Source organism: Heloderma suspectum, chromosome 2 (genome assembly GCF_057233095.1).
Source record: "Heloderma suspectum isolate Gila_16-S chromosome 2, 16-S_ref, whole genome shotgun sequence".
Taxonomy (NCBI): Eukaryota; Metazoa; Chordata; class Lepidosauria; order Squamata; family Helodermatidae; genus Heloderma; species Heloderma suspectum.
The window spans coordinates 175,888,239-175,915,643 of NC_139459.1; the positions used below are offsets into that span (position 1 = coordinate 175,888,239).

The following is a 27,405-nucleotide window of genomic DNA, read 5'->3' on the forward strand; positions in this document are numbered from 1 at the left end:
GCTGGGAACCATAACACTATATTTAGAAATGGGGGCAAATTTAAAATACCTTATGAAGGATTCCTGTACCAAATACCTAAATAATAACCCCATCACCAACAGACCCATAGAAAGATAAGACAATAACCAGAGAAAGACCCTGTTTATTTTTATTTCCGAGCTACCCCTGGAGAGGGAAAGACAGCACCAGGGGAGGGGCAGCTGGGACGTTTCTGTATTAAAATAGCATCTTCATAAAACATGCAGCTGGCTTGGACATGCATCCTTCATACCCCTCCCTCCCTCCACAGTCCAGCTGAGGTTGGGATCTAAACCAGCAGGGCAGCAATCCACTGTGACTCACTTTCCAAACTGCTCCTGCCATGGCTAAAAGTGAAATATGGGACTGGGCATAATGGAACAGGGCTAGGCTGGAAAATGGATCCCTGATCCATGGAATGGACTCTCCTCTGACACTTGCTTCACTAGCCTGGAATAGCTCCCCCATTCCTTTCTCCCTTAAAGTACACGTCGGCTCCACTGTCAGAACATTGGCTCCCAAGGGCACCTGCAAGTAGGAGATGAAGCTTTCCTTTCTTGGCTCAAACCTTGCCTCTAGCTTGTCTGTGAGGGAAGGGAATTGTGGGCAAAATCCTCCTGTTCTCTAAGCCTCTTTGAAGTAACAGAGGCAGAGATATAGATGCTGTGGGACATTGGTCAGTAGGCCTGTGAGAGGCTGTCGCTCAACAAGGCATAAGTGTTTTGTCTGCATTGCGGGGGGATGCTATATGGCAAGGGACACCGCTTGCACTGGCTACTGGGAAAGGCCTAGAACAGGGTCCCACACTCCCGCAATGGAGTCAGGTGCATTCTCCAGGGCACAGTTGACAGCTACCTGTTCACTAATCCCCAGTCCTTCCTTCCCATATATAATATCTCCACATGGCTGATTGGTCCTTCTTTCTGTCCATCCAAACCAAACAGTTCCTGGCCAATGGCAGGGGTTGGGGGAGGGGATAACACTGCTAAAGAGCTCCCAGGTTCCTTGCCCCATACTCCTGACCCACAGCGCCCTCCCCTACCAAGGGCAGAGTATGTGGATTCAGCAGAGAAGGCATCAGGATATGGGGTTGGGGAAAGCGGGAGCCATTATTCCCTTTTCTCAGGGGCTCCTTCTGTCTTGCTGTGTTGCTCCTCCAGTGGGCATGGAGTCTCCAAACGGTCAGCTGGTCTGGGCGCCTCAATGGTGACCTCGTGAGCAACGCTCATGGAGGAACGGGGAGTGACAGGGAGGCGGCCACTGACATCGGTAGCTCGGAGACGTTGCATGAAAGTAGTAACACGAATGGCTTTCTGGAAGGAGAAAGGCAACATCAAGAATTGGGACCAACCTATGTTGAACCAAAGACTGTAAATGCAGACCTATTATTATTTTTAATTGTTGGTTAAATTTAAAAGAAAAAAAAAGAATCAAGCCTCCACATTGCAGCCCCTCTGCTGAGTCTCCCAATTTGTTCCTAGTCACTGATGCCGGTTGAAATGGCCACTGCATATTTACAGCTTACCCTGCCATAATTAAAGAGGTAACCATCCTGGTAAGCAGGATAGGACTTTCTATCTCTACCTTGCTTATAAAGTTAGAAAAATAACAATACTTGCATTACCAGGTTCCTTGGAACCACTAGATCCAAAGGCCCTAGGATTGCATAGAATAGGGTTATTGGGGCACAGGGAAAGAGAGAGCAGCCAAAATCTGGGCATAATTCAAAATGTTAAGTCTGACCTTATAAAGGACATGTGATGACCTGGGGACCAGCTACTTCAAAAATCACATTCTCCCAAATGAGTCTGGCCAGGTTTTAAGCTCATCAGGAGAGGCCCTTCTCTCTGTCCCACCACTATGGGAAGAATGTTTGGTGAGAATGCCACAGGACCTTCTCCATGCGGCTCTCAGGTTCTGGAACTCCTTGCCTAGGGCAGCTAGGCTAGCTCCATTTTTGTTGTCCTTCTACCAGCAGGCAAAATGTTTTTATTCGCACACTTTTGGCTTTTAAGCTTCTTTGCTGAAGTAGGTTTTAACTGGTGGGTGCTGCTTATTTTTTTTTTTTAATAAACCAGAGAGGGCATTTTACTATGGGTGGGGGTTATTCTCCCCCAATAAAAAAAGTATTTTAGAGTGGAGGTGGGCAAAAGGTAGATCAGGATATACTGGTAGATCTCTAGGTGATTTACAATGGGTCACCAAGGGTTTCTGACTTGCAATTGTTGAACAATAACAACTACAGGCTACTGAGGTGGAAGAAAGCTTGGATTTTTGTGTGACAGGACTGTGAGCTCAATTCTGGTACTGAAAACAAATTCCTGGGCTTAAGATGTGCTCCGAAGCACCCTTGTTCCTTAATTCTAAGATTATGTCCCCCACCCCTACCCCATCCTGAGCCACTATATTGCACCTGGCTCTGGTTCGTGGACCTCAGGTTTCTAGTTAAAAAACAAACACACACACACAAATTAGATTCCTCAAGCCCTCTATTTTACAGGACAGATTAAATGTGAAGCACATATGGAGTATGTTCATCTTAGGAGATGCTTCATTTTTAAGTGGCATGCACTGCTTCAGTTTAACTCATCATGACCTGATTCTCTTGCACCTTCTCTAATGCCAGCAGTTTTCAAACTGTGTTTCAGGAAACCCCCAGTGTTCTCCAGAAGGTTATCAGTGATAAAAATCACCAACAGCAGATTCGCTTCCCGGAGAGATTACCACTATTAGTTCCCCCTATGATGTGCCCCTACAGCGGAATGTTAGGTGGCTCTAGGTGCACTCTTAGTTGGTGTAAGTAAGGAATGGTGAGGCCCAATAGGCTTGGCCAGCACTCTATGTTGAAGTAATGTGCACCCTAGAATGCTCCCTGGTTCCTAGAATCCACTGCAATATGCAGGGGGTCTGTGACAGATGTAGGAAAATAGGAAGCTGCCTCATACTGAGTCAGAACATTGGTCCATAAAGCCCAGAATTATCGATACTAACTGGCAGCAGCTGTCCAGGGTTTCAGGCAGGGTTTCAATCCCCAACCCTACCAGGAGATGCTGGGGATTGAACCAGGGACCTTGTGCATGCAAAGCAGGGGCTCTGCCACTGAGCTATGCTCTCTCCCCTAACATACGATGCTGCCTTATACCGAGTCATACCATTGGTCCATCTATCTTCATTGGCTACTCTGATTGGCAATAGCTCTCACACGGGGTTGTTGGCAGAGAAGTTGATGCGGAAAGGGTTCCTTGAAAATGTAGAGTTTGGAACTGTAAATATCACCGCCTCAATCTTAGGGCATAACCTTCCTCCATCATTGCCCATATTCCCCTGCCTGCACCACAGTGCCATTTTGTGGCATGAGACTCACCCTCCATTTGGCCTTGGCAAAGTTCTTTTCAATCTGGGCGCAGACTCCTTCCTTGAGGTTCTTTTCAGAAGCAATGTTTCCAGATATCCTGACAAGGGGAGAGGTAGTATAGAATTAGGGATGAGAGTGGATGAAGAGGAGGAAGGAAACGACATGTCAGGTGGGGGAAAATATGAGCAGGTTTTCAAAGGTCCAACAACTTTATTGTTTAAAGCCATAGGCCACCACAGTATAAACAAACAGTAATGTATTCAGCAATCAAATGTATAAATGCATAGGAAAGGTTCCTCCTGTGCAAGCACCGGGTCATTACTGACCCCTAGAGGGACGCCGCTTTCGCTGGCATTTTCATGGCAAACTGTAGCGGGGTGGTTTGACATTGCTTTCCCCAGTCGTGACTACCTTTCCCCCAGCAAGCTGGGTACTCATTTTACCAACCTCGGAAGGATGGAAGGCTGAGTCGACCGGAGCCAGCTACCTGGGACCCAGCTTCCGCTGCGATTGAACTCAGGTCATGGGGAGAGTTTCAGTTGCAATATGGATGTTAAAAATAGAATAGAAAAATAACTTCTCCCCTCCATCCCCCCTACATTTTTTGAGATGTGGCTCATATTTTCCTAGCTGCCAAAGCAAATTTTGCTACTTGGGTGGTAGTGCGCCTACAAGCAGTGTGCATATCTGGTCCAGTAGGGGTGTATTTGACAGGGACCAAAGAATATAAATAAACTTCTGCCTAGGATGCTCATATAAGGGACAACTTAATAAAGAATGAAAAACCATTTTTAATCTCCACAGACTCACAAATGCAAAGTCTTTGGTGGGTTGGGATGTTACTGAATCTCCCTTCCAAAAAAGCAGAGGGCAAAGAGCAGTTTTTCAATAATCCACAGACAATTCAATATTTCAATCAGCTTATTTTCCTAATGTTCCTAGTAAGCAAGAACCTGAAAAGGGGAAAGGGTTTGTGGACCTTGCACGGTAAACAGGGTTGAGGGTGGGTTTCCCCCCCCCCTATTTTAGAGGGGAGACATACTTTATGGCAAGGATGGGGAACATGTAGCCCTCCAGATGGTTTTGGACTGCAACTCCCTCCCTCCCTCCCCATACCCGATGCTAGCTAGGGCTGATGGGAGTTGCAGTCTAACAACTTTTGGAGGGCCACCCATTCCCCACCCCTGTCTTATGGAGATCCAGAGAGAGGGAAATGCTGGATAGGGAATGAAAGGTCCCTCCAGATGGAATAATGGTTCTATAATTGTTTGAATGACCTAGGCATGAAACCAGATTCATGCCCATTGCATACAGCTGTTCTTTCCTACCAAACAGGTGCTTAACTGTTATTTAGGATCAAAACATAACTGCGGGGACAAGGAGCGGAAATATACTCTTAAAGGCTTGAAATATTAAGCGATTGCCCATGCCATACAATAGGCAGGCCAGCCTGGGCTTGTTGAATGGACAGAAAGACACAAATGTATTATCTTGGGCTGCCAACTATATCACGAAATCTTAGTAAATTAATCATATGAGTAATCATCAATTTAGGCTGCAATGCTGTGCTTAACTTACCTGGGAATAAACCCCATTGAACTCTCTGGGCCTTACTTCTCAGTAGACATGCACAGGACTGTACCGATAATTTATTAAATCTCTATACATTTATGAACACAGTAATAGTTTTGAAGGGGAAAAACAGTTCTTTGTTTGAGATGATGCATGCATGAGTTGCAAGAAGAGGCATTCCCAAATGTGTAGGAAAGAAGAAGGAATGTGCAATCCTAGGACGTGGACCGTGCAATCCTAGGACGTGGACCGTGCAATCCTAGGACGTGGACCGTGCAATTCTAGACATGTCTACTCGGAACACGTGACTGTATCACCAGTGCCACAAATTCTTGCCCTCTTTCCCACACCAGCAGGCTCTGAGACTAGGGGCCCATCCTGACCTCTCCCAAAGCTCAAAGAGCTATCATTTAATAGCACCAGGGAATGACAACGTACAGACTCTTTCTAACAAGGTAGTAGAAATTAATGTTCACTGTAACATGATAAAGCCTTAGGATCCTTTACAGTGTCTTACACCTCTGCTAATTTTGGCCCCACCCCTTTTGCCTTTGGCCCACCCACCACTAAAATATGCCAGTGTTGTGACATCAGCAGCTATTACACCAGTCCCCACTCTCAATGCAGAGCTAAGAAAAGTAGCACACAGGACTGAGGGTTTTTTTAAATAATTATTTTATTGAGTTTTAATCACATGTTGAGGAGGCATATGGGATAAACAGGGTCAGCTGACGATAGTTTGGAGCCAAAAGGCACAAAATCCAAAATCCCAGCAGTAACAATAAACATCAAACCAAATTTGTGAAGAAGGAAAAAAAAACAATTTGAAGTCAGCACTACCAAAAAACAAAAAAACCAAGCAAGTATTCAAAAATCAAGCGTATACTCACCCAAAGGTTTTGGCTCTTGTATGCAAAGTTTAAATGGAGAACCGGACAGTTCCCTTCAGACACCTTTTCTAAACAACCATCCTAAATAAAATGAAAACTTTCAGAGGTCACTGGTTTGGATTCTCAACTTCCAGACTGCGAGAATATCTCAAAACTTACTAATTATTCCTCAATATGACCATAAAAAAACCTTTCCCCAAACAATTACATTATCCATAAAATCTCCTTTTTCCTCTGATCTCATATGTTGAACCCAAAGCAACTGGTGAGTAACTGTTCTATCCTATTCTCCTGAAACCACTGATGAGTTTATATCAAGGCTTTGTTACTGTCCTCCTTATTACAACCACAAACTTCCAACAACTGTGAACTTGCTTTAGTTTAATTAATCACATCCATTCCAGAAAGTGCTGATAAAACCAAAACTGAACCATATTACTAAATAACATAATATAGACCACAATGGCTTGATATACAAACAAGAAATTCTTGGACAAACAGCTGATCCAAAGTTACCTCAAATGTCATCATTATACAGGAGTTCCAGTTAATTTTTCAGTGATGCCATCAACAGCCAACATTTTTAAGGAGTAAATTCAAAATTTGTCCCTCCTTCTAAACTTTGCTTCTGATTCTGCACCAGAACCAATAACATTTTCAAGGCCCCAAAACTTCAGGTCTCCCATCCAAACTCCACAAAATGTTTCACCATTGGGGCTTGCAGTCTTCTGTTCCTGATGCAACTTTTGTGTTCAGATACTCATTCAAACAATTCCCATAGCCATCTCAACACAGATAAGATTACAAGGACATTGTGCAGCATAAATTACACCCCTTGTATCATCACTGAAGAGATCTTTTGAGACATATTTCCTCTTATCAACAGGACTATTTAAGGAGGCACACTTGCAAGGGAGCCAGCTCTCCAACCGCGAGGAGCCCCAGTGACGAAGCATCTCAGCCCCAGTGACAAAGCATCAGCAAACAAGCGAGTTAAGCAACTATGCAAGTTTAGCAATAGGGAGAGTCTACTCTTTCCTCCCTATTCTGTACTCACAGTAAGTAACTGTAAATAAATAACTATAAATAATTTCCCTGCCTTCTCGTAGTAAACAACTATGGTTTCCAGGGAGAACACACAGAATTAAAAAAAAAAACAGTTATGAAGCTAGAAAGCCAGCAGGGAGGTGGGGGCTATCCAGTGTAGTATTGGACAGAAGTCGTGGATATGCTCAGTGTAATGAGCTCCTGGCTCTCATGGAACAAGTTCATTCCCTTGAGGCCAAAGCTGCTGACCTGGAGAAGTTAAGAGAGGCAGAGAGGTTGATGGATGAGACCTTCAGGGACCTATTAGCTGTGTCCCACTCCCAGGGTGATAGCTCCTCTGCTGTCATGGAGAATGCAGGTCTCGGGGAAGGAGGGTGTCATTCTGAGGAAGAGGGAAATGATCCCTTAGAAGGGACCCATTCCTTGGAAGATGAACAAATACTCTCTCACACTGAGGATGTGCCTCTGTGGGGAGGGGGGCTTGTGGTAGTGGGAGATCCGATCATTAGACACATAAACAGCTGGGTTTGTGATGGGTGTGTAGAACGCATGGTGAATTGCCTACCTGGTGCAAAAGTTGTAGATATCATGCGCTGTCTAGATAGCCTAGTAGATAGTGCTGGAGTGAAGTCAGTGGTCATGGTCCATATTGGTATCAACAATGTGGGGAAATTTAGCCATGAGGTCCTGGAGGCCAAATTTAGGTTGCTAGGTAGGAAGTTGAAATCCAGGACCACCAAGGTAGCTTTCTCGGAAATGCTACCTGTTCCACGCGCAGGGCGAGCTATACAAGCAAAGCTGAGGAGTCTCAATGCGTGGATGAGACAGTGGTGCAGGGAGGAGGGGTTCAGATTTGTTGGGCACTGGGGAACGTTTTGGAACAAGCCAGGCCTGTACAAGAGGGACAGACTCCACTTGAACTAAAATGAAACCAAACTGCTGGCGCTAAACATAAAAAGGGTGGCAGAGCAGCTTTTAAACTAAACCTTGGGGGAAAGCCGACAGGAGGTGGGACGCATCTGGTTCGGGTTAAATCATCCCAAAGGGATGAGGATGAAAATGTTTTTGATTGCCCAAATGTAGAAGGGGAGGAAATAGGCCAGGAGTACATGGTAGAACTTAACGGCCAGTCAAAGGGGCCAACATCCCATAGCAAAAGATGCACACACCAGAGGCATGTGGGGAAGGATACTGTGTATAGGTGCTTTTATGCAAATGCTAGAAGCCTCTGAGCCAAAATGGGAGAGTTGGAGTGCTTGATTTTAAAGGAAAACCTGGATATAGTGGGCATTACAGAAACCTGGTGGAGCGGAGAGAACCAGTGGGATACAGTCATCTCTGGATATAAACTGTATAGGAAGGACAGAGAAGGCGTACTGGGGGAAGTGTTGCCCTGTACGTCAAAGAGGGCATAGTGTTGGGCGGACTAGAACACCTAAAAGGGGTAAGCTCTTCCACAGAAGCACTGTGGGTGACAATACCAGGCTCCAAAACAAATGTAGTGCTAGGAACATGCTGTCGTCCCCCAGACCAGAATGCTCAGAGGGACCTTGAGATGGAAAACAAAATCAGGGAGGCCTCCAAACAAGGAAGTGTTGTAATATTGGGCAACTTCAATTTCCCCTACATTGATTGGATAAATGCATGTTCCAGCCATGACAAAGAGGTTGCATTTCAGGATGCTCTAAATGATTGTGCCCTAGAACAGTTGGTCATGGAACCAACCAGAGGGGAGGCAACCTTGGATTTAATCCTAAATGTTGTCACCCAGGACCTACTACGAGATGTAAATGTTGTTGAACCAATTGGAAACAGTGATCACAGTGCTATCTGATTTAATATATATTTAAGTGGAAAATTTCGCAGAAAGTCCAATACAGTCACGTTTGACTTCAAAAGAGGAAACTTCTCTAAAATGAGGGAACTGGTGAAAAGGAAGTTAAAAGGGGGAGTCAAGAGGATTAAATCCCTTCAAAATGCTTGGAGATTACTCAAAACCACAATAATAGAAGCCCAACTAAAATGTTGGAAAGTTGGACAGTTCAGGAAAGGTTGCACCAAGTCCAAGAGGTCACCGGCATGGTTAAGGGAGCTATTAGAGAAGAGAGAACTTCCTTCAGAAAATGGAATTTTTGCCCAAGTGAGGAAAACAAAAGGGAGCACAAGCTTGCACAAAGGCAATGCAAACAGACAATAAGAGAAGTAAAAAAGCATTTTGAAGAGCATATCACTAACAACATCAAGGCCAACAATAAAGAATTCTTTAAATATATCAGAAGCAGAAAACCAGCCAGGGAGGCAGTTGAACCTTTGGATGACAATGGAGTTAAAGGAGTACTGAAGGAGGACAAGGAGATTGCAGAGAAACTGAATGAATTCTTTTCATCTGTGTTCACTGCAGAAGATATTGGACAGATACCTGTGTCTGAACTGATGTTTTCAGGAAGGGAGTCTGAGGAACTGAGGCAAATAGTGGTGACAAAAGATGACGTTCTCAACCTTTATTGATAAACTGAAAGGAAATAAATCACTGGACCCAGATGGTATCCATTCTAGAGTTGCTGTTCTTCTGACCAAGATCTTCTAACCAAAATATGCAAGATGTCCCTAAGATCAGCCTCTATACCAGAGGACTGGAAGATGGCCAATGTAACACCAATTTTCAAAAAGGGATCATCCAGGGGGGATCCAGGAAATTATAGGCCAGTTAGCTTAACGTCTGTTCCAGGTAAATTGGTTGAAGGCCTTATTAAAGATAACAGTAGTAAGCATATAAAAAGACAAGCCCTGCTGAAAAATAATCAACACGGCTTCCGTAAAGGTAAGTCCTGTCTCACCAACTTTTTAGAGTTCTTTGAGAGTGTCAATAAACATGCAGACAGGGGTGATCCAGTAGACATTGTTTACTTGGATTTTCAAAGGGCTTTTGACAAAGTCCCTCACCAAAGACTCCTGAGCAAACTTAGCAGTCATGGAATAAGAGGACAGGTCCTGTTATGGATCAGTAACTGCTTAAAGAACAGAAAGCAGAGAGTAGGAATAAATGGTAAATTCTCCCAATGGAGGGAAGTAAATAGTGGGGTCTCACAGACTCTGTATTGGGACCAATGCTTTTCAGCCTGTTCAGAAATGATAATTAGGAGTGAGCAGTGAAGTAGCCAAGTTTGTGGATGACACCAAATTATTTAGGGTGGTTAAAACAAAAAGGGATTGTGAAGAGCTCTAAGAGGATCTCTCCAAACTGGAAGAATGGGCATCTAAATGGCAAATGCGGTTCGGTGTAAGCAAGTGTAAAGTGATGCACGTTGGGGCAAAAAATCCCACCTTCAAGTATAGCCTGATGGGATCTGAACTAGCAGTGACCAACCTGGAAAGAGATCTTGGGGTTGTGGTGGGCAGCTCAATGAAGATATCAACTCAGTGTGCGGCCACTGTAAAAAAGGTAAACTCCATGTTAGGCATAATTAGAAAAGGAATTGAGAATAAAACTGCCTATCATACTGTTCTTATACAAATCTATGGTGCGACCACACTTGGAATACTGTGTCCAGTTCTGGTCACTACACCTAAAAAAAGATATTGTAGAGCTGGAAAAAGTGCAGAAAAGGGCAACTAAAATGATCAAGCACTGGAGCATCTCCCCTATGAGAGAAGGTTACAACAGCTGGGATTGTTTAGCTTGGAAAAAAAGGAGGATAAAGGGAGACTTGATAAGAGGACTACAAAATTATGCATGGTATAGATAATGTGGATACGGAGACATTTTTCTCCCTCTCTCAAAATACTAGAACCCAGGGTCATCCGATGAAGCTGATTGGTGGGAGATTCAGGAGAGATAAAAGGAAGTACTTCTTCACACAGCCCATAGTTAAACTATGGAACTTGCTACCACAGGATGTAGTGATGGCCACCAGTTTGGATGGCTTTAAAAGGGGGTTGGACAAATTCCTGGAGGAAAAGGCTATCAATGGCTACTAGTCTTGATGGCTATGTGCTACCTCCAGTACCAGAGGCAGTGAGCTGGGGAACATGGGTGGGAGGGTGCTGTTGCAGTCATGCCTTGCTTGTGGGTTCCTGGTCAACAGCTGGTTGGCCACTGTGTGAACAGAATGCTGGACTAGATGGAGCCTTGGTCTGATCCAGCAGGGCTCTTCTTGTGTTCTTACATTCTTATTAACAAATTCCTTTAGCTTGGCACAATTATTACAGACACTACAGTGATTACAAGGAAAACTGCTCATAGTTTTACTAAATATACCCATATCAGGTGCTAAGTGATACTTTCTGTCTTTCCATATCTCTCAAATTGGAAGCATGCTTAAACCTAAAAAAAGAGCTTTTCCTTATATTTAAGGATTCCTGATAGGAAATGCCAGTGTTTCAGTATCACCTGTTGAATCTGCTTGATATAACCATCAAATGTGAGTGGAACCGCTATATGTTTTCCAGTTTTCGTTTCAGCTTTAGGTCTCAAAACAGTATTCCTATCCATCTGTTTGGGTTTATATAGTACTGGCTCCAGGTCTTTGAGGGCCCGTGGGCACCCTCAATGGGCACCCTCCCTCAGTGAGTCTATCTACTCATTGCCATTATCAGTTGCTGTTGCTCCTCATGCTTTCTCATTGCTACCACTTGCTTGCTTGACAGGCAGAGAGCAGTGAACAAGTAGGCAGTGGCATCTACTGCTCTTCCTTCTCATCACCACTGTTGTCTGGCCCAGAGCATAAGACAGGTAAACAAGCAGGCTGCAACGATGAAGAGGAGAAACCAGTCCAGGCCCCTGCTGGGGTGTGGGCCCTCGGCAGGTGCCCAACGATGGCTACCCTTGATGCCAGGCCATAGCTTGCTTCAGGACCTTTGTTGGGGTATCCCCTTTTCTGAAATTGTCTCATCAAGATTCTGCCATGTCTACAGAAATCAAACATATTCCTGCATATAAGAGCCAAAGCCATGTGTGAGTATATGTTGTATATTATGATGATGCAAATTTATGCATTACTTCCCACCACAAAAGCAGTCTTTTAATACATTTTTGTTTTATTTTGGCAGTGCTGACTTCAAATTGTGTTTTTTTTCCTTTTCCACAGATCTGGTTTGATGTTGTTAACATCTGGTTTGAAGTTATTAGGACACTGATGAAGACTTATATGTCAAAACAATTTCGGCTTATTTTATTATGAACTTTAGAGAACCAGGCCTACTAGGGTTTTTAGTATTCGTGTATTATAGGTTACTGTTAGATTTTGTAATTAAAGATCCTTACAGTATTCATATTTTTCTTCTTAACTTTCTTTTCGGATGCATGATTTTTGTTAATGAATATTCCGTGCCTTTTGGGTTTGTTTGGGTTTTTGTTTTTTTTTTGCAGTATGTAAAATGCAAGCAGTTTTTATCCATGTGCATGTATGTTCAGGGTCTCACAAATTGTTCATCTGCCCTTGTCCAAAAGAACTGCCACTCACCAGTTGTGTCCCAGTGCCTCCTGGGCTGTGATTCGCTGATCCTGATCAACTTCCATAAGCTGCGACACCAACTTTTTGGCTTTGAGGAGAAAAAGATAGGAGTTTAGGAAACGTTAGTAAAAGCGAATGATTGCTCTGGTAACAAGAGCGAGGTGCGAGATACACATGCAGTAGAAGGAAGTGGTAGAGTCTCGAGGTGGTAGAATGGACAGTGCCATTTCACATTACAGGTGGAGAATTACAGTTCTGAATGCTCCCCTCTGTTTGTTTGTTTTAAGTAGAACACTAGCACAGCAAGGCACGGGCTGGGCTAGAACCTGTCTCCCTGTTGTGCATTTTATTCTGTGAAGTTACTAGGAGTTCTTATATTCATAATGGCACCCTCACTTGCAGCCTGAAGTCATCTACTGTACCACCTTAGGATTTTAACATTGCATTCTGCTGGATATATAGACCAGGCCTAGTGTAGCAGGATCAGAAGATGAGTCAATTATTCCAGGTATATGGAGGAGGGACTAATGGAGTTGGGTTGGTGCTCGCTGTCTTACCAGCAGGAGAGATGTCATCCCAATAAGGGGAGTCAAAGTCATAGTCCCCAGCCAGAATTTTGCGGAATATGCGGCGGTTGTGACTGTCGCTGTTCTCATCATCTGAGTCATCATAGAATGGGGGATTCCCAGACAGCCTATTTGGATGGGGGTGAAACAATCATTACAGGACAGCAGAAAGCTTTGACCCCAGCAGTCCTGAACATCCCTTCCCAAAATTCATGCTTACATGTACCACATTTATCAGGTTGCTGTGATTCTGCAACCTAAGTTATTTCAAGCTTACTGATGGTTTTGCCTTCTCTCTTGGAGAGACATACACACGCACATGCACCCGCCCCTCCTTATCCACAATGTTTTGATTACATACACATACACACACACACACACACACACACACACACACTGGTGGAACTCACAGAATAAACATGATAACCCCCACGGCCCAGCAGTCAACAGGTCGTCCATAGCGCTGCCGGGCAACCACCTCAGGAGCTGTGTGGAGAGACACGCATATGTCAAAGAGAATTATAGAAAATTTGGGCAAGGTACAGCCCTTGTGGCTTGGAGCCAGTGAGTGCCAAGGTTGCAACTTTTCAATTTTCTTCTTGTCAGTTATGTGAGAGGCAGAAACTCAACAGGTGAGATTTTCTCTATCTCTGTGCTGGGAGAGGCTGCACCTATTGAATTTCTGCCTGTTGTTCAACTCTTAAAGGCATAGAAAGTTTGTCAGGGAGGAAAAAGTTGGCAACCTTGCAAGGCTCCTAGTTTCTGTGAATATGTCATGAGGTCCAGTTAAAGCCATGCACTTGAGAGAAAATAGGGGTGCTTCCAGATGAGGTGTTTGTTGCACCATCACCTTGCCTGTTTCACAGAATTCAAGGGGGGTCTAGACAATAATGTCTTCAACTCATAACTCTATCGTGTATTCCTACAGCTTCTTCTGTCTTTTTTTCTTACTGCGGAAAATCCATTCAGGATAAAAAGATGGAACAGCTATGCAGTGCTTTCGAATGGTTAGTGCTAAGAACCCTCTGGAAGCACAGCTCTGGGAATGGAGGCACATACATACCCAAGTATTCGGGGGTCCCACACGGTTCTGTGATGGCACCATTCTCAAAGCGTGAGAGATAAAAATCCCGCAGCACCACCTTGGAGCGGTTGTTTTGGTTGTAGTACATGAGATTCTCCAGCTGGAGGCAGCAGAGACACAGGGGAAGAAAGAAAACCCAAAATTAGCCCCCATTTCTACCCTGCTCTGCAAAAGACATACCTAAGTACCTTTGGGCCCTTTCATTGCTGAAAGGATGGCTATCCCAGACAGGGCCACTGGTGGGGGGATTGTGATGGCCCTGAGCATTTTGGGCCTGGGATCCAGGATTCTTTCCTTACCTTGAGATTGCGGTGAACAATGTGCAGGTTATGTAAATAAGCTAATGCCTCCAGCACCTGCCGGACGACATTGCTGGCATCCTTTTCCGTGTAGTAGCCCTGGTCTAGGATCCAGTCGAAAACATCCCCACCGGTGGCCCTGCAGGGACACACAGAATCTCCTTGAGATGCCGGATTAACTGGAAAAGAGGTGGCAAACCCCATTTCCCCCTTGGGCACTGCTGTATTTGGAGTGTCTTGTATTGGGATTGCTGAATGGCAACAAGGTGATGGTTTGAGAGATTCACACTTTGCCCCTCAAAAGAAGAAAAGTACAACAATTTGCTCAGTGACCAGGAAATCCTGCACTGAAATCAAATCTTCTTATTGCATGAATTGGTTCCATTTTTATATATTCTGTTTGGAACCCAATATCTAACCTGTGGCAAAACTTGCAGTTTTCAGCAAGGCCCAGTGAAGTGGTAGAGGACATGGATGTGTACTTTGATGGACTACTAGAGGAGCGCATAGATATGGGATGGGAGAACGTCTGGAGGCCATGAAGGGAAGTAAACTGCAGGACACAGAAGTTCCATTCTTGAGCAGAGAACCTTAAGTCCTTTCTGCCTAACTTGGAATGTGAGCCTTTGGCCAAGCATGCTGCTTTGTATTCTGTATGGTACCTAGCACATTGTTAAACCATTGTTGTTATGTGGCAGCAGTTGTAGTAATTGCTTACTACAGGCATAAGATCTAAGAATTTGATTTTTAAAAGCACAGCAAAATCTACACTGAAAGGTCCCCAGGACAGTTACCATATTCCATGTAGACTTCTTTGTTAGTGGGATTACCAAATGTGAACAGCCCTGCTTGAGTTGCTTGGTGGTGTGCCCAGAAGAACTGAGGTCTGTTGAGAGTGTATTGCAGAGATGAGACTAGAGTGTCCAGATGCAGAAGAAGACAGGGCTCCTGTACCTTTAATAACTGTGCAGAAGAGGGAATTTCAGCAGGTGCAGTTTGCATGACAAGCTACTAAAGGCGCAGGAGCCCTGCCCTCTTGCGCATCTGCTACCCTAGGCCTAGGAGGGTGTAGTAATATTGGAGGTATCACTATTTCTTTTCCTAGCAACTGCTCCTATGCTGTCCTTGGCATGTCCTGTTTTTACCAGTATTGTAACTAATCCATCCTACGCCCCCAGGGTACGCTCTCAGTTGTATACTCCCCCCGGCCCACACACACAGTGGGAAACAGCAGCAAACTAAGTGAACAATGGCTGTAGACTTTTAAGGTTACTACTGGTGAAATTCAAAATGTCTCACTGCACAGATAGACTATGTCTGCTGAGAAAAGGTTATAAGCTTGCTCTTCTGTATCACACGTCTGATTTTTTCCTCATCAACCCCCAGCAGTATCTGGATGTGTTTTATTGTGTTAGGGTGCTGGCACAGGATCAGTGAGAAGCTGGAAGAAACCCTCTGCCTGGTCTGCTGCCTGAACGAAACCTCCAAGCAAGCCAACATCTGTGCCAGTGCAGTGTGTTGGTTAGACTAGGTCTGGGGAGACCTGGGTTCAGATCCCCAGTCAGCCATGAAACTCACTGGGTGACCTTGGGCCAGACACCATATTTCAGAGTAACCTCCCTCACAAGGTTGTTGTGAAGATAAAATTGAAGTGGGGGAGGAGGGAAGAACCATGCATGCCACCTTGAGCTCCTTGGTGAGATATAAACATAGTGAAATAAATAAATCTGGCCTTTCATCTATCATCTTGAAACGGTGCCTAATTATTCCATACTGGGAGCAAAAAAAGAATGTTAATTAATTATTACTTTAATCACTGTTAATATATTACATCATCTTTGATGGTCACTTTGCATTCCTGTCCAGACTGCTACCTGGACAGGTGCCCTCGTCACCTTGTCCAGCTGCTTCTTGAATGCCTAAAATAATTGTGTGTCTTCAGCTCCTGGTGAAACTTACAGTTCTTGGATGATGTAGAATTCCTTCCTTGTCTCAAATGTGTCAATCAGTTGCAAGATGTTGGGATGACTCACCCTGGAAGAAGAACGTAGAGATATATTTGCTTTCCATCCTCCCCACCCCCACCCCCCACTCAGCCCAGCCCAGTCATAAATCTCCTCTTTCCTGATCAACCTTACCCGGTCCTTGATACCCTCCTAGTCCAGCAGATAGGTGCAATATTTGGCCAAATTGTGCTTTTGATGATAAAAGCATGAGACTTGGGGCACAGGTAGGACATATTCTCAGGAAGATTTTAGGCTATAGAGCCATCACAGATTTTCTTCCACAGCAATGGCATACATTTTTCAAAATGGCCTCCTAAGAAACATTTTCAATCTGCCCTATTGTATGTTTGATGCTCTGTGGGTGAATGTGATTTTGCTTGAATTTGGTGTGTAAATACATGTGCAGACACCTACCACACACACTCATGCACAAAAGCACAGGAGCGCACATCCATGCGTGCATGCACATGCAAAATGGAGTTAAGAAAAATAAGTGATAACTTTATAATGTCATTATAGCATTATACATAATTGTTTATGATTTGTAATGTTTGGTGGGCTCCATATTGAGATGACAATTCTCAAGGTACTTGGAGATCTTCTGGATGAAAGCGGGTGGACTGGAGTGCTTGTTCAGGCTGGTGTTACCATAGCAGGAAAAGCTGATTCATTTATACAAGCATCCCATGTGACATGTACCTGTTGTTGTTGTTGTTCAGTCGTTAAGTCGTGTCCGACTCTTCGTGACCCCATGGACCATAGCACGCCAGGCCTTCCTGTCCTCTGCTCTCTCCCGGAGTGTGCTCAAATTCATATTCATTGCATCGGTGATGCTATCTAGCCATCTCATCCTCTGCCGTCCCCTTCTCCTTTTGCCTTCAATCTTTCCCAGCATCACGGTCTTTTCCAGGGAGTTTTCGCATTAGGTGGCCAAAATATTTGAGCTTCAGCTTCAGTATCTGTCCTTCCAATGAGCAGTCAAGGTTGATTTCCTTTAGAATTGACTGATTTGACCTCCTTGCAGTCCAGGGGACTCGTACCTGTAGAGCTCATCAAATCACAGCCAGTAGTCTCTATGTACTTCTCCAGCAGGCCTATAATGAGGACAGCCAGGACTTAGAAGACAATGGCCACTTCTTGTCACTGGAAGACTGGTGTAATAAAAGTAGTAATGTATGTCTCCAGTTCTGATTCTGGTACATCATTCTACAGTTGAAGCTTGTCTTGATTACTTATGTGAGAGTGATATGAGAGGGAGACTTCCAGCTCTATATTGATGCCCTGCCCAAGATTGCCAAAGATTGGTTCTTTGCTTTGGACCATACCCACTATGCAAGATGGATCCCTGTCCACCTTTGTGATATGGTTCCACTTCAAGAGTGCCATTGTAACATCTATGAAGAATTCATGTAAGCGAAATTTGTCACAAAAAAGTCAAAATGCTTCTTCCCTGCTATTGCCATTGACCAGGCCCACAAGCAGAATAGTGCAGCTGTAAAAGGAGATGGTGGGGCTGTAGGCCTAACAGAAAACCCAGCAGCTCTGCGTCAATGGATGGTGTCTGGTCCTGAGATGGCCTGCTTAACTGAAGAATTTGAGAATTCAAGTAATAAGAGATGGGGGACAGATGAGCATCACCATGAGGCCAAAACACAGAGATGGCATTTGCAAAATCTGTGAAGTCTCTCACTCAAGCCATAGAAGATATGGGAAACCCATTTAGTGAAAACAGCTGTGATCTTATTGAACTTGACAGTAGAAACATTGTAGATCCAGCAGTGGCAGACACACTACTCAAGACTGAGAAACTTGGAGTTGCCCAATATGAAACATAGGTCAGTAAGAGGCTTGTCAACCAAGACAAACCTATCACAGATTCTATCACATGGAACAACCTCCATATCTTCAGCAATCCTCCAGTCAGAGAAAAGTCAAGTAAACAGCTGCAACTGATATCCCTAAGGAATGACTGGTCACTCTTCTCTAGACTTTACATTGGATCCCAGATATGCAATGGTGATCTAGATGACTTCTTTTGCCACAAGAATCAAGCCTATTCCCCAGCACCGTCAAAGACGGGGAGTCTGAGAACAGGAACAAAGTCTGATTTGTTGCACTGTTTATATGAGTTCACACCTGTGAAAGAAAATGTCTCCAATCCTATCGTGCAGGTAACCATTCTTGATGGTGTTGCCATCATCAACCTGCTGTGACCAGGGCTTGCAAAAACATTCCAGGATTATGCCACTGATGTTTTCCTTCCCTGTATCAAATCAGGGCTTCAGTATGCAACAGGATTAGACATCATCTGGGATTTGTATAGGCCTGAAAGCACAAAAGGGTAAAAGGTGTTTGGAAACGTGTCAAGCCAACTGGCAAGAGTTTGTCCGCGTTGATGACAACAAGACTGAGTCGTTCTCCTTGGCAATGATGCTAGCAGGCATTGACACTAACAAACAGGTAATTACTACAAACGAGGCCAATGTGCTTTGTGTAAATCGTCAAGATGCCTTGGGACTGGCTCCACGCTCACACGAAGAGGCAGATACTCACGTCCTACCCCACTTTAGTGATGCTGTGCAGCAAGGGTATAATAAAGCCCTAATACATACTGTTGACACTGACATTGTAGTTCTGGACATAACATTGGCACAGTGCCAGAACATTAATGAACTATGGGGTGGCATTTGGAGTTGGGAAGAATTTCAGTTCCTTGCTGCTCATAAGTTAGCAATTGCTGTGGGTCCGGATCAATGTATCGTCTTGCCAGTGTTCCACGCAATTACTGGGTGTGATACTGTGTCCTTTTTTGGAGGCAGGGCAAAAGGACTGCATGGGACACCTGGCATGCATATGGAGATCTTTCCTCAGCATTCTGTACCTTGGCTGATAGGCCCAGACAGCAGGCAGTAGAAGAATGGCTGAAGCCACTGGAGACATTTGTGGTTTTGCTATATGACCGCACCAGCAGCGAAGAGCATGTTAATGATGCAAGGAAGCAGCTGTTCATGCAGAAAGGTAGAGCAACTGACTGTCTATCTCCTACACAGGATGTGCTCATTCAGCATATCAAAAGGGCTGCCTACCAGGCTGGTCAGTGCTGCGCCCCAATGATGATTGCAACACCACAGCTTACCTAGCTGATTGATTGGGGGTGGATGAAGGTTGAGGGTGGATGGAAAATATGCTGGACAACCCTCCAGAGGCTATAGAAGCTTGTAAGGAACTTATACGATGTGGCTGCAAGAAAGGCTACATTGCAAGCGTGACAAGACTGCTCTACAGTGTACTGCTCTTTGTCTTTGTGGCGCACTTTGTACTGACTAATAAGATGGGAGTGGGGGTCTAACAGTATCCAAGTGTATTTGACTTTAAAAAAACAATTTAGTGCGGTAGGCCTGGTAATGATAATGTTGTCTTTACATGAAATAAACAGCAATCATTCTGTTTTTTTTAAAGTTGTTTTTCCCAATGCCTAGCTGTAAAAAACAACATAGCTCTATATTCTATTACAGAACCGTAAGGGTTTTTTGTTATTAACTCCCATTTGGCTTTTTGTACACTCCTAAAGTTATAATGCAAATAAATCAGCTCTCATAAATCCTAAAATATGCATGACTCTCCAAAAATGGAGGAAACGTAACTGCGATTGGCAGCCATATTTCAAAATGGCTACCAATTGTGTTTTATACGGCAAATCTGAGATGGCCCTATAGTGAACAATATTCAGTATGTTGTTGTTGTTCAGTCGTTAAGTCATGTCCGACTCTTCGTGACCCCATGGACCATAGCATGCCAGGCCTTCCTGTCCTCTGCTCTCTCCCAGAGTGTACTCAAATTCATATTCATTGCACTCCACTTTCACCCTCAACAAGAGGGTCTTTAGATCCTCTTGGCTTTCTGCCATTAGGGTGATATCGTCTGCGTATCTGAGGTTGTTGATAATTCTCCCGGCAATCTTAATTCCGACCTGTGATTCATCCAACCCGGCGTTTCTCATGATGTACTCTGCATATAAATTAAATAAGCAGGGCAACAATATGCAGCCTTGTCGTACTCCTTTCCCAATTTTGAACCAATCGGTTGTTCCATGTCCGGTTCTTACTGTTGCTTCTTGTCCCTCGTACAGGTTTCTCAGGAGACAGGTAAGGTGGTCTGGTACTCCCATCTCTTTAAGAATTTGCCACAGTTTGTTGTGATCCACACAATCAAAGGCTTTAGTGTAGTCAATGAAGCAGAAATAGACGTTTTTCTGGAATTCTCTTGCTTTCTCCATGATCGATGTTGGCGATTTGATCTCTAGTTCCTCTGCCTCTTCGAAACCCTGCTTGTACTTCCGGTAGTTCTCGGTTCACATGCTACTGAAGCCTAGCTTGTAGGATTTTGAGCATAACCTTGCTGGCATGTGAAATGAGTGCAATTGTATGGTAGTTTGAACACTCTTTGGCATTGCCCTTCTTTGGAATTGGAATGTAAACTGACCTTTTCCAGTCTTGTGGCCACAGTTGAGTGTTCCAAATTTATTGACATATTGAGTGCAGCACTTTAACAGCATCATCTTTTAGGATTTTAAATAGCTCAGCTGGAATACTGTCATCTCCGCTAGCTTTGTTGTTACTAATGCTTCCTAAGGCCCACTTGACTTCACTCTCTAGGATGTCCGGCTCAAGTTCAGTGACCGCACTATCATGGCTATCAGGGACATTCAGATCTTTCCTGTATAGTTCTTCTGTGTATTCTTTCCACCTCTTCTTAATCTCATCTGCTTCTGTTAGGTCCCTGCCTTCTTTGTCCTTTATCATGCCCGTCTTTGCACAAAACGTTCCCTTGAGATCTCCGGTTTTCTTGAAAAGATCTCTAGTCTTTCCCATTCTATTGTTTTCCTCGATTTCTTTGCATTGTTCATTTAAGAAGGCCTTCTTGTCTCTCCTTGCTATTCTCTGGAACTCTGCATTCAGTTGGATATATCTTCCCCTTTCTCCCTTGCTTTTCGCTTCCCTTCTTTCCTCAGCTACTTGTAAAGCCTCATCAGACAGCCACTTGGCTTTCTTGCATTTCTTTTTCTTTGGGATGGATTGAGTTGCTGCCTCCTGAACAATGTTACGGACCTCCGTCCATAGTTCCTCAGGCACTGTGTCTATCAGGTCAAATCCCTTAAATCTATTCCTCACCTCCACTGTATATTCATAAGGGATATGATTTCGGTCATACCTGAATGGTTTAGTGGTTTTCCCTACATTCTTCAATTTAAGCCGAAATTTTGCAACAAGAAGCTCATGATCTGAGCCACAGTCAGCTCCAGGTCTTGTTTTTACTGACTGTATAGAGCTTCTCCATCTTTGGCTGCAAAGGACATAATCTGATTTCGATATTGACCATCTGGTGATGTCCATGTGTAGAGTCGCCTCTTGTGCTGTTGGAAAAGAGTGTTTGCTATGATCAGCGTGTTCTCTTGGCAAAACTCTATTAGCCTTTGTCCTTCTTCATTTTGTACACCAAGGCCATGCTTGCCTGTTATCCCGGTGATTTCTGACTTCCTACTTTAGCATTCCAATCCCCTATGATGAATATTGAATAATATTCAATATGGTGTGGTCTAAAAGTGTGCCACATTTCATGCTTTTATCATCAAAGGCACAACTGTTTCACCTATCTGCTGGACTATCCTCCTTCTCCCGTGCTGAGATCTTTCTTGTGTTGCCTTTCCCCTATTGGTCTGGCTCTGTTGTTTGCACCCGAGGGACCGTTTCTGAAAAGACCAAGTCAGCAGAAGTCCCAGCCTGCCCCTGAGGGCTTCTCAATAATTCATGCCTGGCCTTTAAATGTTTAAAGAGGCTAAAAACAGCTCTTGTGATGTGGAGCAGATCAGGGAATAAGATGCACAGCTTTGATGGTGAGCGGAGCGTCAGTTGCAATTTAGGATGCGGACAGGCAAAAGTCTTTCTTTCTTTCTTTCAACGCGCTCTGCATTATTATTTTTTTAAACACACCTGAGTCACAGAAGCAGAGACCAATTTAAAGCAAACATTATTATTCCGTCTTTTGCCCTTGCAAATACTGATACGGTGGCAGGGTGCGTTTTGCTGAAATGACAGCTTCATGTAGTTTACGCAACCCATTGAGAAAGAACAAGGATATTAGGAGTTTTCCAAATTATCTGACAGTTAATATCCTTGCTACTGTTAAAGCGATCTTTAAGAAGTAAGAAATCTGTCAGTGTCATTTAACAACAAAATAATAATAAAAACTAGGATTCCCAGGCCCTGACTGAGCACGAGGGAAGGAAAGATTTAGGATGGTTCCAGATGGAGGGCTCCTGGCACAACTAATTAAAAGGTCTTGTACAGCTATTCCATCTTTTTCTCCTTAACTAATTTTCTGCGGTAAGAGAAAAGCTGGAAGGAGCAGTGGGAAAATATGGGAAGGTTATGAGTGGAAGATGATGCCATCTGGACCCCTTATAAAATTCTATGACTGAGACGGCAACGGTGCAATAAAAGCCTTGTCTGGAAACACCTTTCCACTGGGAGGTGGCTCTGAGGCCTAAAGCCTCCCGCCCACACGATTACATTATCAGGTGGACACTAACAGCTGCCAAAGGGCATGCACCTACCTTTCTATTTTCCCCAGTAGGGGTAAAAGTAGCTTGAGGGTGATTTTTAACAGCAAGGCCTGAGGAGAAAAGGTTTTGAAGCCCCTCTCCCCTCACACTGGTCTTCAGCTTCGAATTGCAGCCTTAGTGGCTGCATTTATGTAAGGAAAACAAACACCAACACACCTGTCACAAAACTCAGTGTAATTTGTAGTTGCGCCCTTGGTCTGAAGGAAGGAGTGCGGGACCTCTTGGGATCCCAATCTGGCCCTCTGAGGTTCCCCATTAGGTTACACCCCTTTCCCCCCAACCATCTGATATTTCGGTGGTTTCCCAGCCTTTGTGCAGTTTTTCCTCCCATTCTAAAACGCTGAAATGCTTCTCCTAAGGTTTATGTACTTGAGAGCATTAAGCTAACATAGGCTGGTATTTGGGGACCTGCCCCTTTTGCCTTTGGCTCTGCCTACCACTGGAATGTGCCCCCCCCCCTTCTTCAAACTGGGATTTAGCCCTTGGGCTGAAAGAGCTTCTGGTTTGAACAGCTGGGAAAGTCTTCCATTTTTTTCTACTGTCAGAAATACATCTTAGGCCTTGATTAGCTGGGAGCCAGGCCACCTGGGAGAGGTCACTCTAGATCTTGAGCCTCCTGGTTCATAGGTTAATCTGGCAGGCTGGGACCCGCTGTTGTTGGCCCCAGGGTGGGATCTGAGGGTACCGGCCACAGCCACCTGGCTGGCGCTAAGCAGGTCTGCACCCAGTCAGAGGCTGTCTGGAATACCACCTAGCTGGCAACCCCACATCTGAGGTCCATGATGGAAGAAAGGTAGGATATAAATGTACTAAAATTAATAATAATAGTGCCACTTCTTGTTGCATCACTGGGTAATCTGAGAAGCCTCAGACCACTCTAGAGCAAGGTAGGCAGAAAGTTAGAGCTCCAGATGTTTTGAAATTCAACTCCCAGCATTCCTGACCATTGGCCACGCTGGCAGGGGCTTCTGGGAACTGATGTCCCAAATATCTGGAGATCTCCAGCCTGTGCTGCAGTTCCTCCCCACACCACTGGGCTGTTGGTATTTTGGCAACAGCTTGTGGCCAGTCGTCATCGTCAGCAAAGGCTTTCACCTAGTCCTGTCTGATCTGAATTTTAGCTTTGGCATGAACTTCACTTGGTCAGCTTCCATCCCAGAGGCAGCTTTGAAGGAGAGAGGATATTTCTCTTCTTGCAGATGTAGTGAAGGAGAAAAGCTTTATCTGGGGAATTTCCGCCTCTTGATGCAGTTGATAAAGGCACAGGAGCCTTGCCAGGAAAACAAACAGATGGCAACAGTATTACCTCGACACATTTGCTTTCGTGATGGAAGGAAAACAAAAACAATGTTTTTTAGTCTCTCTGTTTCTTTTCTTCACAGTCGTGAAGCTACCTAGCCCCTATGCCATACTTCAGTTGCTGGAACTGAACATTTAAGCTGTGAACTTAACTATGGCTCAGTGACCATGAACTCATTATTATACATCCTATCAACTTGGCAGCTGAAGAAAAGAAGCTAGAGGGAGTGTTATTATTTATGGAAGCGCAGCAGGGTTCCTCAACGCAATTGAGAAATGTGCAAGCTTCCATACAGATGGGGGTGAGTGGGCACTCATGGGTGTGATGTGTGCCCCAGGAGCTCTCTGGCACATGCACGTGCACAAGGCTTGGCTCCAGGACTGAGGGGGCCCTCAGCAGAGAGCCCTTTGGCAGGCCCCTGGCTACAAGCTTACCCGGCCAAAGCAACAAACAGCTATGAGCTGCCATTTTAAAAAAAATCCCTACAATGCCCCAAGGTAGCATCGGGGGCATTGTGGGGAATTTTAAATGGTGGCTTGCATTTCATTTAATTTGGTAGCTTTCACAGGGGCCCAGAGCAAGCATCAGTGCTGGAGTGTCAGCTGAACATCAGAAGAGCCATATTGGATCAAACCAAAGGCCTATCTGGTCCAGTGTCCCATTTCCCACAGTGGCCAACCAAATCCCTATGAGAAGCCCACAAAGAGAACATGAGCGCAACAGCACTCTCTCCTGCATGGGTTCCTAGTGACTGGTATTCAGAGGCATACTGCCTCTGATACTGGAGGTAATATCATCCTCCATGCTGGTGGACCCACACCAGACCCCCCCCACACACACACACACACCCCCCAGGCACCTACATCTTCAGGATGAGGATTTCATTCTTTGCTGCCCTTCGCACCTTGCGCCCATCTTTCTTGAGAAACTTCTTGCAGATGTACAGTCTTTCTGTCTGGCGTTCACGGGCCACACAGATCTCACAGAATTCCTTCCTGTGGGAGAGGGGAGGACCACAAGAAACTTGCTGTTGCTTGAAGAACCGCTCTGTTGCTTGGTCAGATCCACAGCCCACCTAAGTCTGGCATTCTATTTCCTCTAGTGGCCAGTCAGAGTAATTTTATTATTTATTTATTGTTACATTTATATCCCACCTTTTTTCCTCTTTCAAGGACCCCAAAGCAGGTTACATGGTCATCCTCCTCTCCATTTTATCCTCACAACTACCCTGTCAGATAATTTACACTGAGAATCAGTGACCGGTCCAAAGTCACCCAGTGAGCTTCTAAGTGGGGATTAGAACCCAGCTCTCCTGACTCCCAGTTGAACACTCTCACCACTACACCACACTGGCTTTCTTCTCAGATGTCCTTGGGAAGCATACAAGCAGGGCACAAAGGTGAAGCCCATCATCAGCATCTAATAACCAGAGGTATTCTGCCCCAGAATTTAGTGGTTCCATTTAAGCTAAGAAAGCCAGCCAGGAGAACCTAACCAGGGTCCTGGGTTTAAATCCCTACTCAGCCATGAAGCTCACTGGGTGACCTTGGCCAATCACCGCTTCTCAGCCTAACCTACCTCACAGGGTTGTTGTGAGGATAAAATGAAGCCAGGAGAACCATGTATGCCACCTGGAGCTCCTTGGAGGAAAAGTGGGATACAAATGTAATAAATAAATGAAGGCAAGACACCATGGCTAGCTTACAAGCTTGGCTGTGCTACAGTAGAGATGCCAGATGGGCTGGCCTATGTAATGGGCAGCTGCGGCCTTTGTCACATCTGCTATCCATTAGCCTGCTGCTCGTCTACCTCAGCAGCTGGTCACACTCCATTCCTTCCCAGTCCGGTCGGCCATTTTGCCACTCCTGTGCTCTTTCTTCCATCTGCCGCTTGTGGCAAATTGGCCGACCAGGCAGGGGCTGAAATTAGAACAACAACCTCTGCAGCTGCTACCTGTTCATGGAGCACAGTGTATGCTAGGTGTTGAGAGCCAGTGTGGAAAGAGCAGTGGCAAGGCAGGCAAAGGGGAGGGAGCAGAAGCGCCTGTGGATCCACAGTGGAGAAGGGCCATGAGCAAGAGAGACAACAAGGCCTGGAGCTCTGTCCTTCTGTCAAGGGCCAACCTCGGGTTTCCAGGCAGCTGGGGAGGGGTGTGTGACGGTGAATGTCAGGTCTTGGAACGGTTGCATGCAGGGCCGGCCCAAGGACCTGCTGCCTCCCTGCCAGAACCTGCCACCTGAAGTGGTTGCCTCCCTCTGCCTAATGTTAGGGAGAGCTGTGGTTGCATGGCTTTCCTGATAGCACAAGGCAGTGGAAAGGATAGTATGGCTATGTCGGGAATGCTGACGTGTATTTGGTGTGGTGTTGTTAGGGTGCTGCGACAGGGCATTCCAAATCACTGGGGACGAAGGGAAGATCCTTCCTTCCCAAATGGTTGTGTCCCTTGGTTGTTTGCAAGCACATTGTTTTCTGGGGATAGCCCCAGAGGCTGCAGAAAGTTGGGGCAGTGGTTTCGGGTGTGCTGCCTACTTACGCCCGTAGCAGCTGCCCGATCTCATACTTGTCAGTGATGTCAGACAGGCTGTTGTAGTTCTTTTCATCCCGCAGTCCGATGCAGCCAAACGGCATCCTGAAGGGATGGGTGGGTGGGAAAGGGAAGGAGAAAACAAAGGGGGATGTAATTATTCTTAGTGTAAACTACCTGAGCCCTTTTATCCACTTCCTATGGGTTATGGGTCAGGGGATTCACCTTCTAGTGTTGTGAACCACTTGAGAGCTTCCGCTATGGGGCAGTATAGAAATGAAATCAATAAATAATAATAATAAATATTAATAATTAATAATAATACGGTTCTTCACGGAACATGATTTTGTTGCAAAATATCAGTTTGCTTGCTTTTAAAAATAATAATTTAAAAGCAAGTTTCTAGTCCTCATGGCTGTGAAGATGATCTGTAGCACCTAAATATCAGAATCTAAACACAAACTCTAGGAATCAGTAGGCTTTGTTATCAGTCCAGGGCGTGGGTTTCCTGTGTGCAGAATTCAGTTATCTATCTATGAATGATTTTGGCACATCTCAACATGCCTTCTTTGGGTACCAGGTCCCATTCTTCCTTCCTTTTCCAATTCCATGGGGTCCAGCTCCCCATGGGCATACACCCCCAGATCTTTGCAACCAGAACCCCCTAT

At 44.9% G+C, this 27,405-nt stretch overlaps 2 protein-coding genes and 1 long non-coding RNA gene across 3 annotated transcripts in view; 2 read left to right on the forward strand and 1 right to left on the reverse strand.

The window, feature by feature from the left end:
- LOC146353385 (uncharacterized) overlaps positions 1-12,153 on the forward strand; it is a 31,573-nt gene extending 19,420 nt beyond the window's left edge. The window contains exons 3-5 of the long non-coding RNA XR_014788048.1: positions 6,723-6,894; positions 11,531-11,837; positions 11,971-12,153. This is a non-coding gene — a long non-coding RNA (uncharacterized LOC146353385). The remainder of the gene's footprint in view (positions 1-6,722; positions 6,895-11,530; positions 11,838-11,970) is intronic.
- Positions 1-27,405, forward strand: part of LOC146353374 (synaptonemal complex central element protein 1-like) — a 615,017-nt gene that overhangs the window by 319,513 nt on the left and 268,099 nt on the right. The window lies entirely within an intron of this gene.
- Positions 128-26,841, reverse strand: LOC146353386 (caM kinase-like vesicle-associated protein). The gene is made up of 10 exons (XM_084836283.1): positions 26,747-26,841; positions 25,077-25,208; positions 16,245-16,319; positions 14,286-14,424; positions 13,966-14,086; positions 13,313-13,388; positions 12,894-13,030; positions 12,346-12,424; positions 3,384-3,471; positions 128-1,332 (listed from the first exon to the last, which is right to left on the reverse strand). The coding sequence occupies exons 1-10, from the start codon at positions 26,839-26,841 to the stop codon at positions 1,129-1,131; spliced, it is 1,146 nt and encodes a 381-aa protein (XP_084692409.1). The 3' UTR covers positions 128-1,128.